General features: G+C 40.2%; 1 protein-coding gene across 1 annotated transcript in view; it reads left to right on the top strand.

Annotated features, from left to right (window-relative positions):
- Positions 4,428-18,791, top strand: part of LOC110401490 (cytosolic phospholipase A2 epsilon-like) — a 32,254-nt gene continuing 17,890 nt past the window's right edge. The window contains exons 1-6 of the mRNA XM_021402669.1: positions 4,428-4,454; positions 4,888-4,923; positions 10,715-10,787; positions 14,955-15,091; positions 15,749-15,880; positions 16,367-16,407. Coding sequence (XP_021258344.1) covers positions 4,428-4,454; positions 4,888-4,923; positions 10,715-10,787; positions 14,955-15,091; positions 15,749-15,880; positions 16,367-16,407 — 446 coding nt within the window. The remainder of the gene's footprint in view (positions 4,455-4,887; positions 4,924-10,714; positions 10,788-14,954; positions 15,092-15,748; positions 15,881-16,366; positions 16,408-18,791) is intronic.

The following is an 18,791-nucleotide window of genomic DNA, read 5'->3' as shown; positions in this document are numbered from 1 at the left end:
TAAACAAGTTTCTCAATAGTTTTTGGAAGGCAGAATCCTCCTTCATATGTGTCATAATCAGGATAGTGCCTCAGTAAAAATACAATCCCCTCTACCCCTCATCAGCTGATGTGATTTCTCTTTGCAATGACTGTGCATTTGCACTTTTAATTCTCAGGGATTTGAATTCACATTAAGATTGAAGTTCTCTCCTGCTTACAAGTGGGTGATATATACTTTTTCAGACTTTCTTTTTTAGCCTCTGCACCAGGTCACCTTTAGGTTGTTTGAAAACCTTTAGCAATTTGGTTCATCACGCTTAGGTTAAGGAAAGAAAGAAAAATCAGACAGTACTGAAAGATCTTAACACATCAACTTCGGAAAAAGTGAAACTTTAAAAAAAATTGCATGATTTCTAGTGCAAAATAACTTGTTTAGAAATTAATTTTTATAAATGTGTTTTAAAGAAAAAATAATTGTTTCCTTTGCAAAATTCCCTATTCAGTCAGCACCTCCCCAAAGTCATGCTATTACTGATTGAGTGGAGCTCACTTCTTGCTTCTGTAAAGTTATACCTCTGATTCTGGGTGTTTTCTAATCAGACTTCTGTCCCTGATACTGAAAAGCGTTGTGATCCTGACACCAGATTTCTTTTTAGCTAACAGGCAGCCTCCATATCTCTCTCTTATGGCTCAACACCTATGAAGGCTTGCATGCAGTCTACCATGCAGGTCCTATGTTTCCCACCTGACAGAAGAGGAAAGCATGGGCACGGATGGAATGAGTTCTCTAGCCTTCACTTTGAGGGTATTGTAGAGTATGGCAGAGTAAGTATTTCGAAGATGTATGTTTCACAGACTGAAATCTGAGACTATGGGGAAGGGGGTGTCACTATTCATCCACAGTTAAGTCTTCTCACATGCAGAGATTATACCACTTAGCTCCACTGTGCAACTGAAATTTGATTTTGAACTGCTGCCTCTCTTGCTTGATTGACAGGTGAAGGTCTGTGCAGATTGTACAGCTTACAGATCTGTGTATGAAAAAAGAAAGATGGAAAGGCTAGAGCCAGAGAAGATCCCCCAGCTGTAGACCTGACACTGTATTTATTTACTTGTTAATTTGTGTCATTTGTTACCTTTGAATATTTCTTTTCTATTAAGACATCTCACTGTCATTTTGAAACACTTCCAGCTTGTTTTTGGGTATTGAACTACCTTTCTGGTTTAATTTAAACACTAGTCAAGGTGCTTAAGTGATGAGAGGTCATTACGAAGGCGGTACAATTGTACTTTTCTCTTGTAATAATATGAAATCCCCCATTAGTCATACATTTATGTAGTCCTAGATGATCAGAAGGTGACGAAGGAGTATATGAGATAATCATAGGATGTTGGATACTGCTATTACTGCAACTTATTGGAACCTGCAACTTACTGCACTTATGATATCTAGATCGTTGCGTATCTTTTGGGGAAGGTAGTGTTTGCAATAAGGCAGTTTAAATGAATTTCGACTGCATCAGATTGGCAAGATATGTATATTTGCTCCACTTGTCTTTAATTGAGACGGAAATACAAAAGCATGTGTATGTAGATGTGTACTTCAAAGCAGATGGAGAGCACAGGAAAATTATATCTTCCTTTTTACTTTCCTTTACATTGCTCAGAGCTTTAAAGACTACTTTGTGTTTTCCCATCAGTCTCTCTAGTCTTTAAAAAGTGAAAAAAGAGTGTAAGTGGCATCTATATGGAGAACACTACTTGTTTTGAATTATTGACTCTGGAAATGTCGTAGCTAAAGAAAAAATCTGTATGGTTCCAACATATGGCTTACTAGACTTTGAGTAATTTCTCCCACAAATTTACTTGCTGTAGGCTTGATGGCTACCATTGTAAGTCTCCATGATTTGAAAAGAATTCAAGAAAAATATAAAAGCCCCAGCACGATAATTACACTTTGAAGTAGAAATCTTTTTTGAAATCACAATCTTGGAACACATTTCTAACTCTCTAACACAGCCATGGGTCAGACTGCAAAACCAGAATTTGTTTGGACACGGATTGTATAGGCCCTGCAGTATTACCTTCCCATGAGAACTGTGATCAGCAGACAAAGCTGCCTCAGTGATGAGAAGAATGTTCTGTTACAGGTGTTATAAGTAGTGTTTCATTCTATCGTTAATCAGTATCTGTTGATCATAACTCTTGACTTTTACAAAGCTTTCAAAGTTCTCTTCCTGTCTTCTCGTATGTCTGGGATAAACAATGTTTAAGGGAAGGCTACCTCAGCTTCAAAACTTGGTGATGGTTGTGAGTAGGAGAGGAAGGAGGTACTTAGGAGCATGTTTTGGATGTGGGAATAATTATACTATTTAGAGAAAGCTATTTGAATATTAAGCTGTTCAGCAATGAAGATGCAATGAATGTAATACTCCAAATTATGAAGAGGTGGTATCCCATTTTTAGATGTAGTACTAAGGGACATGGTTTAATTGGGGAATGTTGGTGGTAGGTGGGTAGTTTATGCAGATGATCTTGGGAGTCTTTTCCAACCTTGGTGATTCTATGTTTCTGTGGAAGAAATGATAGGGCAGTCTTGCAATGGCTATGAAATAGCTGGGGTGGTACCAAGGGGCTTCTCTGTTTTGTGGCTAAGAAATGAACTAAGTAATGGGTTCTGATTGCATGAAGAGAGGGTAGATTTCCTCTGAGTGACTTTCTCCAGGATAGCATCTGCTGGGGTGAGCTGGGGAAACTGGGCTGAATGACTGATCCCCTTTCATTTGATAAAGAATGTTTTACAGAGGTGTGGTGGGTGTTTTTTTTTTTTTAATTACAGCAGATTCCTACTTTATTTTTTAATTTTGGAATTTCTCCAGGAAAACATTCTTCTTTCTAAAGCTGGGAAGACTAGTTCTGCGAGAACATAAATGGATGACTCTCAACTGTGAGCGCTCTGCCTGGATTTGTTCATAAGCATTTAACACAGATAAAAAGTAACAAATGCAGAAGTTAAGGAAGAAGTGGATTATCCATCTGTATGAAAGAGGCTGATTTAAAATTATGTTTCAGATACTGATCCTTTCCTTACTACATGCCCTGTGCCCTACTTGGGTGTTCTGTGATGCAAGTGTTAGTACTACCCTCCCCCTGTCATCAAGCAGGGAGACAGGAAGGAGTGTGGCAGAGGAAGAATCTCATGTCACACACTCCAAAGTCTGCCAGCCTGCAGACACATGCTAATTCAGGGCTCCTGTAATACACTGCCCTTACAAGCAGTGAGTCACTGCACACCAAGTAAATCATAGAAATATAGAATGACTTAGTTGGAGGGGACCTTAAAGATCACCCAGTCCCAACTCTCTGCTGTGGGCAGGGCTGCCACCCACCAACTCAGACTGCCCAGGACCCCAGCCAACCTGGCTTTGAACACCTTCAGATTTTGGGCACCCATAGCCCTCTGGGCAACTGTGCCAACGCCTCACCACTCCTAAAGTAAAGTTTTTCTTCCTAACATCTAACCTATGTCTACCCTCCTTTAGTTTAATGCTGTTCACGCTTGCCCTATCAAAAAGAGGCAGCAGGAGGGATTTGGGGCCCAGATGTTTCCCCTGTGATGCTAGCTGGAGCTGCTGTGAGTGAGCACACACAGGAACCCTTTGCAGCAAACTCTCTAGATGAATGAGTGGCAGCACTCCTTGGGCCTATGCATCAAGCACGGCTCCTCCTGCCTCACCTGTCCTCCCCCAGGTTCCTCCTACTGCCTGTAGCTCCTGCCTTCCTCTCATTGCACATAACTGCAAGCTTTTCTGGGCAAGGATTCATTTTTTTTTTTTTCCCTACAGATACACTAAATATCCAGGCAAAGGATACTGAGCATGTGGTGAGGTCACCGAGGCTAACACAGAGATATCCAAATAGCTTTAGAAGATAACGTATACTGCAAATAATTTAGCTGAGGCACCAAGTTAATTTACCTTGCTGAACAGCTTACTGCTACAGGTGCTTGATGGAGTTCAGGGTATGGAAAGCAGCTCTTGGGATCTCTTCCCAGTGCCCTGCAGTACTCTTGTAGACGTGTGATGGGGCTGAGAGCTGCGATTTAGTAAGTAACAGGCAGTTGAGTTAACAGTTGTATAAATGTTAAGCTTCATTAGCAGTAATATTTTCTAGAAACCCCTGAGCAGACAGGGGTTTCCGTGTACCCCGAAACACAAAGTAGGTAGAAAAGGAATCTCCTCATTCTGCTGACTCAGCTGACGTGCTCTAATAGGCTGCAGGAAGCAGGGAGGGGACTGCCTAATGACTGGAAATAACAAAGGGGTGGGGCAGGAGAACCTGGTCATAAAATCCCTAATCCTCCACCCCTAATATGCATGAGGAGTTTCTGCCAGCCATACAGCTCAGTGTCTTTTATCATTGGACTTACATGCAACTGGGGCTGCAATGGGATCAAATTTAAGTTCAAATGAGGTAAGCAAAAGAAGCCCATAGCAAGTGTAAAGTGGGTGAAATTCTAATTTTCCACAGCGGAGAACAAGGTGTTTTAGGCGTATGGACAAGCCACAGGAGGCAGGTTTGCTGTTCCTTGGTTCTTCTGGTTGCAAGGAGTGTTTTCCTAGGCTAGCATCATGCAGAACCTAGTGGCATGTCTGTTCTCCAGTTACATTTAGCAACGTTACTTGCTGTGCTTGCTGAAAGGAAAAGATTCATGTCATGAAAGCAAGAAGCTTCCATGGAATTGTTGGCATGGGTTTGGTGACAGGTAAAGCACCTAATGACTGTCATTAATACTCATGGTCCTGAGTACAGTTTTGAATGGGAGATGTTTTTAAATATCAGCCAAAAATAAAAGCTGAACATGTAGATTAGTTTTCTTAACTTTACCTTGTATTGTTCTTCCTAGACTTTTACGGGCACCTCAGCGCCAGTGGAGAGAACGGTAGGTAGTAATTAGCTGCCCCTTCATTAAATGCTGTCCAGTGCTGAATGTAGAGCACCAGAAAAATGTTGGGAATTCAATGGCTCAGGGGAAAACTGTGTTGGCTTAGTTACAGAATACTGAAAGGCTGAGCTGCAGCTTCAGCTCTGTAGGTGAAGTATTGCCTTGCTTTTCTGATGCTTTTAGTGCTATTGGTGTTGTGCTATATCTGGGCGGGTTTGTTCTTCGCCCGTGCTCATTCTTGAATTCCTTCCCTTTTTTTGTATTTTGATTTCTTTGGATGCAACTTGCTTTGTGCATTGTTCCTTCATAAGAAGGCTATGTAAGTGGGTCTTTTGGTGTTTCTTAGTGCTTTAGTATTCCTTGTAGTCTTTTTTTTTTTGCGTTATAGTGACCTCTCATACAACTTAACATTCGCTGTGTAATAGTGTTTGAAAATTCAGCCTGAGAACATGAAAAACTGGAGTAAATGTGTCTTATTCTGTCTCTCCAGTTTCATTATCCTCACAGTAGAAGTAGTGCAGATGCAAAAAACCAAACAAACAAAAAACCCAAAACAACCCAATGTATTCCATAGAGACTGACCTGAGGATGCATTCTTTGGCAAATGAAAACTTCCTGAGCAATTAGCAGACATTCATGTTGATAGGTATTAGCATAAATGAAAATGTCAGATAAGCTGTTCTGAGCTGATGAATGGGGGCAGTGGCAGCAGAATGGGGTTGTCTTCAGTTACTTGCCATTGGCTTGGTGCTCTTGCCCTGCACTGGTGACGTGGCGGCTTACCAGCCTGGTTGGTTTGAGCTTTGATTGCACGTGATCCTGGTGGGGGTTTGTGGTGAGGCTTTCCCATATGGTGGTAATTTTGGTCTGTGCCTCATGAAGGTTTGCTGTTATCGATGGCATCTGATCTCTGATTTTAACCGAGAGCCACTTGCTGTCTTCTATGTTCCGCCAAGGTGAAATGCCACGGTCAAGCAAAACTTTGACTACAGATTTTCTTCAAAAAGTGACATTTAAAATGATGTTTAGGCTTCTGTGTATAATCTCCCAGTCTGAAGGAAGTACGCCAGCATCACAGAAATCATTGTTTTTAATTGTGTAAACTCGGCATTTGCTTACAGGATCAATTCTTTTTCTTAGTGCCTTCCATTTTGCAAATGGGACTCTAGGGGTGAGAGCTGTACCGTTCACTGGCCTTTGTTCATGCCTTTTGTCTTTAACGTATTTAGGGTGGCAGCACTGAACTGAATATAGTAAATACAATATGGAGTAGGACACAGGGCCCATTTTTTCCTGCCCTTTTAGGAAAAGAAAACAAGAGCGAGCAACAAAATCATTAAGGACCTGACTTTCTTTTTTTGCCATGACAATTAGTAGTTATGATGATAAATATGTGAACGTCAAACATCTGAGTTGTTTTATGTCACGCTATAGCTCAGTAAGGAAACTAGTTTCTGTTACCAGTCAATGTCGGGTCAATTCATGGAATGTTTGTGTGTTTATGATCAAAACGTAAATAGCCATTTAAATTAAAAAGATAATGTAGGTACTTGGTGGGAAAATGTAGGTAGTGCCCTACATTGTTGAGAGGCAAAAAAACCCACAACTTTTTTGATTACTCACGTTACTGTATCATATCAAAACAACACAGACTAACACGGTCTTTACAAAAAGCCATACTGAACTATGGAAATTTTAGACTCAGTTTCGCTTCCAAGTTTTGATTTATTCTCATGTGAGATTCCAGCCGTGGAGTTGCAAGCAGGAAAAAAATGAAAAACACGTGAAAATGGTACTCTGAACCACACACATTTTACATAGCTCATGGGAGGAATGAGGCCTTGATCCACTGCTTCTCCATTTGCTTTTATTCTGGGTCAACTCCAGTGAGTTCTGTTGATTTTTAACAGGACCTATCTATGGGATATTTTAAAATGGATGAAATAAATATGAAATGCACAGTACAAGGAAAGTGTTTATTATGCATCTGACCTTGCCTGAGGTAGCAGACATGGTAACGTAATGAAATCCTGCCCGCCCTTGAGGCTGCAGAGCTCTTTGAAGTTAGCAGGTGCCACATACCTGACAGAGGCCACAGCCATGGCAGTGATGTGGGGTTTGGTGTCCTGCTGGGCTTTCTGACAGGGCTGAGCATTTGCTTTGTTGCTCTTCATAAAGTTTTAAAGTAGGGATGAGACTTCTGTTTCATTTTGAAGAGAAGGCTAAGGAAAGAGGGCTCTGCTCAAAACACATCTGGCATGCTCTTTTGCTTTAATAATTGCCTTTTCACTTGATTTAACTCAAGAATTTCATATGTGTTTCACTCTAGTCTCCTGAAGAACAATTCCTGTAGAAGTGCAGAAGGAATTTTACTGAAATAGAACAGTTTTAGGGTCCAGTTAGGCAACTCTTATTCATATGGATGAGCACACTCATGTGAACAGTGTCACTGACTTCTCTGGGAATAGATACGTCAGGATTGCACAAACGTGCCACAGGACTTTTATCTGACGTAGGACAGGGTGACCAATTCCTGCGTTTGTAATCTCATATATTTAAGTAGTTTCAACAGTGATTATTAAAATGCCTGGCTTGTGTTTCCGGTTTATGAGGTAACAATCAGGTCTCAGACCAAATAAACACAGAAGCCGAAAGTTGTAGCGTGTGTAATAGCTGACATGGGAGGCTTCTGGCCTCGGAATTCACCCAGCCTGTGATATGGTCATCATCAGATTAAAGGGAAACATCTGGAAGTCATTGCCAGCATTAACAGCGTTAAGTCATTAACAGCAGAGGATCCAGTTTAAGATATGCCTCTCAGGAGTTCTTTTCTGTGTGTCTGTAAGTTGCTGTGATCTGGATCTGACGAAGCATTCCGACACCTGTATTTAGGAGACATAAGGTCTGACTTCTAAGTCTTTATAACTCTGAGTTAAGCACTGGGGATTGATTCAATATATTTGAAGAGTTAGATTCTCTATATTTGGTGAGTTATACTGGGATGGGAATTGTAACAGCAGATAAGGGAACTGTGTAAGTAGGCACACCCAGCTAATGGGGAAAACTGAACACAGGAACACAGTCCTATGTCCTACTTCTATATTCTACTTAGGGCTGAAGGAAGAAACCACTGCCCACTTGACAAGCAAAGCAGAGGTCTAGACCCTGGTATTTAAAGAACCAGACAAAGTTTATTCCCTAAAAATGACATCCAGCCTAGTGGTTTTTGCACTTCCCTGCAGTGGGGGAATCTTTTACTCATGCCATTCTTCAGTATTCAAGAGATGCAAGATTTAGCTGTCCTGGGGAAAGGTGTGCTCTACGTCTTCTGCTGAAATAGTAATGTTGAGGGCGAAAACACTCAGGATTTATTGGGTGAGAGAGCAGGGGAGCAGGGGATAGACAAGCCTTAGTTGTTGATCCTTGGGTCTAGGACTGATTCTGTATCATGCCCAGTTATAATTAATGCATAGAATCATAGAAGGACTTGGGTTGGAAAGGACCTTAAAGCCCATCCAGTCCCAACCCCCTGATGTGGGCAGGGTTGCCACCCACCAGATCAGGCTGCCCAGGGCCCCGTTCAACCTGGCCTTGAATGCCTCCAGGAATGGGACATCAACAGCTCTCTGGGCTGCCTGTGTCAGTGCCTCACCATCCTCTGAGTAAAAAATATCCTCCTAATATCTAATCTAAGTATCTCCCCTTTCAGTTATAGTAATTTCTCCTTGTCCTATCACTATCATAGAATCATAGAATGGTTTGGGTTGGAAGGGACTTTCAAGATCACCTAGTTCCAACCCCCCTGCTATAGGCGGGGACACCTCCCTCTGGACCAAAGTCCCATCCAGGGTGGCTTTGAATGCTTCCAGGGATGGGGCGTCCACAACCTTGCTGGGTGACCTGTTCCAGTGTCTCACCACCCTCACAGTAAAGAATTTCTTCCTAATACCTAGTCTAAGTCCACCCTCTTCCAGTTTAAAGCCATTTTCCATCATCCTGTCAGCACATGCCCTTCTAAAAAGTCCCTCCTCAGCTTTCCTATAGGCCCCCTTCAGGTACTGGAAGAAATAAGTTGGTCTCCCTCTTGCTTAATGCATGTAGGAAAGCGATTCTGGCAGTTCAACTCTAAAGTCTGGACATTATGTCTTTTTGTTGTTTTTGACTGGAGACTAATATATCTATATTTTTTTTCTAACTGAAATATATTTTTTTTAATGTTGAGATGTGTTTGTCCACGTTCTCCTTTGTGGACATGCTGGGGATAATGGAGTAGGTAGAGGTGCGTTACAGTTTTGGGGATTGCTGAAATGTCCTAGAGCTAACGCTTCAAGTGCTTCCAAATTGTGTGCCATAAAAGTGTACGCTGTGGTAAAGCCCAGACAGGCTGAGGTAGCGTAGAGTGAATGCGGCTGTATCAGTAACTGCTCTGACCCTGCTGCCAGTGGTTCACTGGCCTTCAGCTCTACCTCATGGGCCCCTTGCTGACCCAGAAGGAAGAGGGAGGGGGGTTAGCGAGGTTGTTTCTCAGAGGCTTTTCTCCATCTCTCCTGTGTCCTGGAGAGGCTGAGGACTTTGTTGATGAGGATGTAGATCTGCTTCATTACATTGGATTAGGGTCCAATCTCATGTTATTGTCCTGTTTGCTTAATTTTGTCCAAGTATTGCAAAACTTTTCAGGATAAGATTTCTGCTGTAGATAAAAAGGCATGGTCCAACAAAGTGTATAGCATGTGCAGAGGAAATAGTAATAAGATACATTTGATTATCAAGCCAATCATTTTTACTTTTGCCTCTTGTATATGCACTTCAGATGCAAAGTAACAAAACCTGTGTGCTTGTGTTAGAACACAATGTGTTCACTTTATTAGGGTGTAGTATGTCTATGAAGACAGGCATGAGAGGTTCTATGGGTAGAATTAATGTATTTTTTTACTAACTGGTATAGATGGAAAGATCAGACATTTTGGGGCACAAAAAAACTGGTTTTAGTCTTATATAGAACCAGTAGATTCAAAGCTCATTATCAGTTCTAAAAAAATGATAAGAAAAATTATATACTCGTACACTGGTTTTAAAAAGAAAGATGATACCTATGAAATGGAGACGATGTTAATGTGGGAGAGTACAGAAATGTGTTAAGCAGTTATCTCCAGGTGAAATGGGGAGGAAGTTAAATTATAGCCTGAGGAATATGACGACGTGTTAGTTTAGTACACAGAAGATATGAGGTTTTATAAAATTAATATCTCTGAGCCCAAGATATCCAGTAGAGTTATAAGTTGGTTCCCAGAATCATCACCAGAAAGAGTAGTTTAGCTTTCTGCTCGGAACCAGGGCTGCAGATCAGTGTCTTCATGAGAAATACCTCCTATCTGGCAGCAGCATTTCTGGCCTACTTGAACAACTACTGTGGCAGCTGTTGGAGTCCCATAGGCAGTCCACTACACTGTAGAGCCGAGGACACCAATGTGTGTGATGTAAAGGTGTTCATTTTGATAGCAGAGAAGCAGTGTTAGAAGGAACTGTTCCTTATCAAATTAAATTCAGCAGCTGTTCTCAACTCACGTAGTTTTGAGATCTGCACCTTCTTTATCACATCTGAAAAAGGTTATGTGCCAAAAATTCATCTAATTTTTCCAAATGGCCCAATTGGTTTGATAATAGCTCAGTCTTAAAGTCTATTTTATCTGCGTGCTTAGTACTTCAAAGTTAGAGCATGCAGCAGTCTGACTAGAGGCTGATATTCATCTCACTGTTGTTTCTTTTTTTTTTTTTGATCATTGTGCAGAGGCCAGTGTCTCCTTTCAACTTGCTTACAGTAAAAATACTAAGACTGAGGAACGTCCGGAAGGCAGACTTGCGTAAGTACTTCTGCAGTTGTCAAATATTTCTTATAGTTTCTTGATGTAAAGAAAATATTTGGCCAAAATTATTTTCCTTATTTGTGTGGGAATGCTAAAATGTATTGCTATAAGTTTGTAAGTACTGTTTTCTACTGCGATCCTGAAGCATCACTTTCTACACTGAGTGTAAGGAGGCTAGCTTGGGCAAGGTGATGCATGTGATCTCAGGCTGTCATGTCTTGTTGTATGAGTCTTATTTTAGATAAATAATGATGATAATGATAAATGATGGCAATACTTGTATGTCTGAAGGAGAAACCCGAGTACTCCCAACAGAAATGCTGGTCAGAAGAAAGGATGGGATTGATGATGCAAATGTAAAATCAGCAGTAATAGGAAAGCCTATGTGTTCAAGAAACTTTTAGATGTTGTACTGAGGAATGTGGTTTACTGGGAAATGTTGGTTTTAGGTGGACGGTTGGACTGGATGATCTTGGAGGTCTTTTCCAACCTTGGTGATTCTACAATTCTATGAAAATAAGAGATATAAGGAGTTTAAGTGAGGGTTTGTGAAGGGAAGATAGGAAAAGATATCTAGAGTAGAGACTTCAAGAGAAAAATATCATAGCATATCACAGAACAAGAGTGAAATGATAGAGAAATAGTGAAAATTGTGAATCGTAACAGTGAAAATACCCTAAGACAGAAAAAATCTCTGCAGCAGAAAAGTCTATAGAGACTGAAAATATCCCACTGTAAGTCCTGTAATGATTCATCTTCTCTGCCTTTGTGGACTCTTAGGGGCATTGGCCTGTTGGACCAGAGCATAGCAGCAAATTTAATACAAAAATCCTATATGGGAGAACAGGATTTGCAGTAGGTGGAGAGAAGAGTGCTCACTGTCCAGACCTTGCACTTAAACAGTGGAGGCACTCATTGAACTCTAAATTTTTAAAACATGCCAGTTTGCTGAGGAGCTTCCTCACAGCTTCATTTTCAGAGATGTGTGTTATTTTTGGGGGTGCACTGGGGGTTGCTCAGGTGCCTCTCAAAATACAATTACGCTACTGAGAGTCACTTTCATGGGATAATTCAAATTCTCCTTCTTGTCCCTATGTAAAAAAAGGCTGTAAAGGCAGGAAAGAAAGTAAGAAAATCCCAAATCTAAGGACTGCAGGAACTAAGTGGAAAGGTGTAAATTAAAGAGGAAAAGTCAACATTATGTTCACTGAAATCGCGCTGAATGTGGCAGAAACTTGTCTACTCAGAATTTCATGCAGTTTATCAGTTTCTGAGGAAATCAGATTTATGTTTTAGTTCATGTACTATATATTTTGGGTTTTTATATAGTGTGATGGATAGAGAGTAGAGAATATTTGTCAAAAGTTGGAGCTGGTTGCTTATAGGAAGAATGTCGTTGGAACATGTGGAAATTGTGCAACAAGATTATTTTTGAATGAACGCTTACTATCAGGGAACAAATCTTTGTTTCACTCACTCGTGGTATTCTGTATTACTTAATCCTATGTTTTCTGCAGTGCAATACTAGCGTACTTATTTAGTGGGTGCCTTCAGTTTTCCAGCTTAAAAGATCTCAAAGAGCTTACAGAATATTCTATTTACAGTTTATGTCTTGATGTTTTCACTCTAGAAATTACAGATTATCAAACTTTTCTTTCCATAATATTTGCCTCGTCTCTTTGTCTAATGAAACAAATACTATTTGCAAAGTTATAGAGCCTTAAGTTGTGAAGTTCTGGGTTTCTTAGAGATTAAAGATGTATTTTGAGTTTCATAGACATGCACTTGATAGTCGTAGGCTTTGTATGCACTGCCTTAACAGAAAACAGCCATTCAAATGCTTACGTGGTGATTTTCATCAACCAGATTTGTGCTTTGAGTGGGTAGTCAATGCAATTGCACCTGCAAACCTGCATGCACAATTGTGTGTGCATTTGTGTACTCCAGCAGGTCACCTGTTTATGCTTCAATTCATTGTGGTTGTTCACAGGAAAAAAATTACTCACAATCACTGTTTGACACAGTGAATAGTATGGTCTTTCTTCATGAAGCCAACTGGTTTGTTTGTCAGAACATATTGACTTATTTCCTTGTGTTCTGGTCCCAAGAATGGATGCATATTGTATATTTCTTTCCTTAAAATGCCCCAAATTCAGAACTTGTCTGGCTTCCCACAGGTTTTTCTTAAAGCATATTTGGCAGAAGACTCCCAAGCAAGAGTGTCTTCTCTTGCAGAAAATTTGTTTTGTGAAGAAACACTAATTATTCTGGGCAAAAAATAATTTGGGCTCTTGTAGTATCTGGAAGGACAAGTTCTGAGGCACTGAAAAGGCATTTGAGAATCCAAATATTTTAGTTTTCCTCAAAACCTCAGTATTTGCAGCTGCAGGAAAAAATTCTTTTTCAATCTAATTTTGTAATGCAAGCAGTACGCTTCTTGTTACAATCCTAAGTTAATGGTTTTTCCTCTGCTTTGGCTTTTCTATTTTTTTTCCTGATTAAACCTTGTTGTTCACCATTCCATGTTTTCTCTTTTTTTTTCATATTTTCTTATTCTTGAAGTGTTTGTGCTTAATTTACTGAAGTTAATCTTTCTCCTTGGTCTTTGAATCTCCCTTTGCTATTTACTTTATTAGGGATAAAAGAAACAAGACACAAAATTTTTTCCCCACTATTGTTCCAGAGTAAGATAATTTTAATAGATTTAGGCATAGGCCTGGTAATTTAGACTGTGTTTTGGACCTCATTCTGGCTGCGTTATGGAATTCTGGGCAAGTTATTCAAGTTTTCTCAATGTACTTAATTGCTTAATCCTTACATTGCCGCTGTGAAGTAACTCATCAGTGTGTGTCAATCTCTTTGAAAATGGAAACTCCACTATTAATCACCATTAACCATATGAATTTCCATCTACCTACACTTGTGCCTTTGCTGAAGATCTGATTGGTCACGTCCTTCTGATCAGGGCTGGCCTAGGCACCACCTGGATATGCTGCGCTTCCCACGGCTGTTACCAAGCTCCTTCCGATTGCTGTAGTGTGGTTATCTGCCTGATGAGGGCACAGCTTGGGAAAAGCATTCTGCTAGAAAAGCCCAATTCTTTAGCTGTTACTGAAAGTTAAAGAGGAAATAACATGAAGAAAATTGTATTCATTGTGACACAATAATAGTGCTACGCATTTTGGGCGTGATGCAGGGATTGATTGTGGGTTGAATTATTTGACCTCCTTTGACTCATAAGGTTCTTTTGAGAACCAGATGACTTGTTAAGCATTGCTAATCTGAAATTGGAAGAATACATATTGCATTTTAGGTATGAGACCAGGGTCATTACATCCTGTACCGGCCTTCTGTAAGGTGCTTCCTGGTGTTTTTCCATCTGAGTGTGAGGGGTTAGTATATGGAAAGAACTGACGTCTCTGGTGGTGTTTCCTTTCCCAGATAGGAATGATGGCAGGATTTTTCAGTCTGCAGATAGAGCCATAGAAGGGAGTATGATAAACCATAACGTAACGATGGTGTTGAAAGATGAAAACTTTAGGAGAAAGATACCACTTCTAAAAGTTGCCAAATATATTAATAAAAATGAAATTGCTGCATTGTGATTTGTGATAAGGATTAAAGGGGCAATGCTACTTTTTGGCAAAAAATAAATCTCTATTCATTTAAACAAGCACTTGGCTAAAGGCTTTCAACTACATCTAAGGCCCCCAAAAATGAGGAGAACATACTAGAAGACAAGTCTCTTTGCTTTGAAGTGACTGCCTGTTGGACAGGGCATATACTGATAGCTGTTCTTGTGCTTTGGTAGTGTTAAACTTCTTCATGCTCCAGTCACTGAGCAGTCATGAGAATCGAGTTACATGCAGCATGGATAGGTGTGCATCTACAGCGAGCAGAGTACAGTGCTATTGCAAATAAGGAGTAATGTTTTAAAAGAAAAATAATTTGACTAAGATTGGAAAGTGGGAATCAGCATGACAAATGTGCAAGGATGTTTCTGTTTTCCAGTGAGTACTTCACTGTATTATTTATTCCCTAATCTACATGCTTCAGGAAAAATCCCCTATGGTGTTATCTCAGTCTTCTTGGTGATAAACAGACATACTGCAGTATTTCTTTCTCTAGACACATCATCACTCTGCTCATCTTTTTGTTATACAGTCACCCTTTCAGACTGCTATGTCACGCTGTGGTTACCTACTGCCTCATCTGAGAAGGTTCGGACCAGAACCATCAGGAACAGCAAAAATCCAGTCTGGAATGAAGCTTTCTGTTACAAGATTGACCGACGAGTCAAGGTAATGAAAATAAATGCTTTTCATTATTCACTACCTGCACGTAGTCAATAGATCTTGCAATGCCACAGCAACTATTGTTGCTTGCATCCTCCTTGGTACTATTCTGATCCATCTATTTGGTACTTAGAGGTCCACTATTCTGAAACAATAAGAAGCAATTAATTTCCCTGCAGAAAATGGCCATACTATCCTATTCCTTGTCTTAACATATACAAATGAATCACATACAAGATAAAGGTCACATGAAGATAAACATGAGAGCCAAACCTTTAGAGCCAAAGGTTATACAACAAATGCAGAAGCATTTAATACAGTTATTTAGAACAAATTCATGAGTGTTCTGCATGACCTGCCTTCCTTGTTTCATTTCCCCAAGCATACATTCTATCAAATCAAACCCCAGGGCAAATGAGAGGCAAATTATACCACCTAGGCTCTGTAACAGATGAGTCTGCTTTTTTGTGTATGTATATGTCATTCAAGTCCCATGCTTTCAAATTCCCTTCTCTTTTGTGTTTCTTGCAGTCCATTTTTCTTCTTTCCTTCAAAAATTGGAGAGGAAAAAGAAAGCCTAGTCTTGAGATTTCCCTGCATCATGGAGTTCTTTGAAAGATTATATAGAAAGAAAACCACAAAATTCTTAACCTCTCTTTGCAGAATGTGCTGGAGCTGAAGGTTTGCGATGAAGACACAATCACCAGGGATGATGAACTCTGCACAGTTCTCTTTGACATAGATAAACTCAGTGTAGGACGTACTGTTCGAGTGAAGTTTCAACTGAATCCACAGGTAAGCAGTGGAATCAGTGAGAATGAAAACTAATATTCTTCCACCGAAATGTATCCTTATGCAGCATTTCCCTATAGTTCCATTGATCTGTATTTCTTTGCTATTATCAGAAATAATTAAATCCCTATAGCAGTGCTCCATGCCAGTTTGAGCTTTTGTAATAATAACACAACTGATTCTTTTTGCATTAGGAATCCAAATGTGAAAAATGGCTGTTTTATGAGAATAGGAAGACCCTACATCTGCATGCTCATATGAGATTTAGATGTTAAAATATTAGTTTAGCAAATTTTTTTTCAATATTTCAGAATTCAATACCTTTGTTTGACACAGCAATTTCTTTTGCAAATTACTCTTATGTTCAGGGAATTTTTCCAAGAGTGAGAATAAATATGTGTATTTTATAAATGATACGCAACTTGTGTGAGGCAAGCTATGAAGAAAAATAAGTAATATACTCTTCTTTCTCCTTTTTCCTCTTTTCAGGCACGTGAGGAGCTGGAGGTGGAGTTCACATTGCAGAACACGTGAGTAGACTCTTACATTCCATATAGACTGTCGTATTCAGTATGAAAGTAGTATGGAAAACTTATTCATCTGTGACAGCGTTTCTCAAACCTTAGTCTCCAAAGCAGTATCTAGATATTTTCATTCAAGTCTAGAAAACTGGAATTTCAGAATTTAAATTTCAGGATTTAGAATTTAATTATCTGAAACTCATTTTTGCCCAAGATGACTAGCGCCTACTGGGCACCTATGTCCTCCAGTTCTCTCTTCCTCACTGGACTAATATATAAGGAAGTAAAAATATATAAGGAAGTTAAAATATTCAAGAAACTTTGACTATTAGAAAAAGGAATGCTAAGCCTTGGTATCTTGTATTGCCCCTATTGGGGCACAGTTGCTTTACAAATACATTGCATTAAAAAAAAAAAAAAAAACTCACCGGTAACTTGACATATTTAGATCATCTGGCTACACAGGGGGAGGAAGATGTGGTAGACCTCATCATCATGTTCCAGCAGAGAGAGGAACAGAGTATTCTGCATAAAGTAAAGAGCACAGTTGCAGTGGGAGGCTGAGATCTGAGGAACCAGGAAAACTGGCGGAGCAGCACCAGCTTCTCTTGCCAGGCTAGAAAGCTGTCAGTGGAGCTCAGATGTTGAACTGCGTGAGGGTCATGTTTGCTTCAGCTAATTCATATTGTAAAGGAATCTGTGAGTCTGTTGCTCCAACTGAAGCAGGCACTCTGATGCAGGATAATATCTGTCTCTGTAATATGCTTTACCACTCTGGGGAAGATATTTGAAAATATTTCTGTTATGGGTTTGATATGTGCTGTTGGACTGAAAGCATTTTGAAAACAGCCATAGAGGTGAGTAGGTATTGCTGGGACTTTCACGAGGCATTCAGGGTGTTTTTGGAAGACTGTCATGCTAATATGTTGGTGAAGAATTTGGATAGTGTGTTTATTTGTGCCAGAGGGGAAATTAGGAATTGGAGGAGAAAGAGCAGTAGCTCAGTGTTAACTGCACAAACAGAAGAACCTTCAGAGATGAAACAGTCCCAGAATCTCTTATTAAAAGTCAGGCAAACTTACCAGTCTGGGTTGTTTGTTGTTTACGGTGTACCAAAACTGGCAGAAGGCCCTGCACCCACAAGACAATAGTGGCTATCACAGCCCAGGGCATCATGAAATCAATAACAGCAGTGGGGAAGGAGCTCTAGTAAATATTCCAAATGATCTGCCTAGGGTCTTCCCAGTTATAGGATGGTTTATGGAGTAGAATCATACTCTTGATAATTCTGTGTTTTGATGAGGGAGGTCTGGGAAGTTTGTTTGCCCTGGGTGTTGCGCATAGGTGGGTACTTTTGTGGGGGCAGAGGATGGAACGTGTGAGAGCCAGCTATGTGTGAAACCATTATTTGAACCTTGCAGCCAGTTGCATTTTCCTGGAGGCATGTTTGGTAGATAAAGTCAGAGATAAACCAACTTCTAGAGATTCTGAGAATTCTACTGATTGGAGGAAGATGGTTGGGACTGTACAACTAAAAAGCACCCTTGGCACCGCCAAGGAAGAGGTTTCTGAAAAAAGGCTTACAATCGTGGGTCAGTTGCTACAACAAGAACACTTCTGATCCCTTTTTTTTATTCATAGTGTGGTAACTCAGTGACTAATGCAGTAATTGTGACTGAAGAACTCCAGAGAAAAGGGGAGAAATTGCTGCAGTTGGGGCAGAGAATGTCTCTGAGCAGTTCTGGCAGGCCTGAAAAGATGAAAAATACTTACTTGGGGAGATGTGCTTCTTGTCTTAAGGTGGATAAATGTTTCCCCTGCTATCCCTCCTTTATATTTCTTGCATGTGCATGGAAGTCAGTGGTGTTCTGCCTATCAGTGAAGTCTGGAATAAAGGTGTGAGCACAATGAAATGATTAAAAATAATATCCCAGAGAGCCTCCTTGCTAAGGTTACTGAGGCAGCTTTTCATTTGTTGTTTTTCTGTCAATACAGAAAAGTGTACTATCAGGAATAATGAATGAAAGGGTTGGTGGACTAAAATTAGAGACTACAGATTGCATTACCTGTGATAAGCTAGAGAGGTCTGAAACACTGAAGCAGCTGGGATGGGTCACCAGTAAACTATGGACCAAAGTGGCCTCTCCTGTGGTGAACAAGCTCAGCAGGTTTTGGCAAGGCAGCAGAGACCAGTGGCCAAACAAGTATCCTTGGCTGTTCAGCAAGGGGTCAAATGAGCCCTGGGGAGCATAATATTCACTTTGAAACTACTTCTGTTGAGGAGACACCCACATGGAGAACTACAAACAGGAAAAAGAACAGCATCCAGGAAAAAATAAGGACATTACCCTGTGGAGAGACAGAAGGATTTAGTGATGCTGACCCCCCGCTTA

Source organism: Numida meleagris, chromosome 6 (assembly GCF_002078875.1).
Source record: "Numida meleagris isolate 19003 breed g44 Domestic line chromosome 6, NumMel1.0, whole genome shotgun sequence".
In the NCBI taxonomy this organism is placed as follows: domain Eukaryota; kingdom Metazoa; phylum Chordata; class Aves; order Galliformes; family Numididae; genus Numida; species Numida meleagris.
This window is presented reverse-complemented; position numbering and strand designations above follow the sequence as displayed.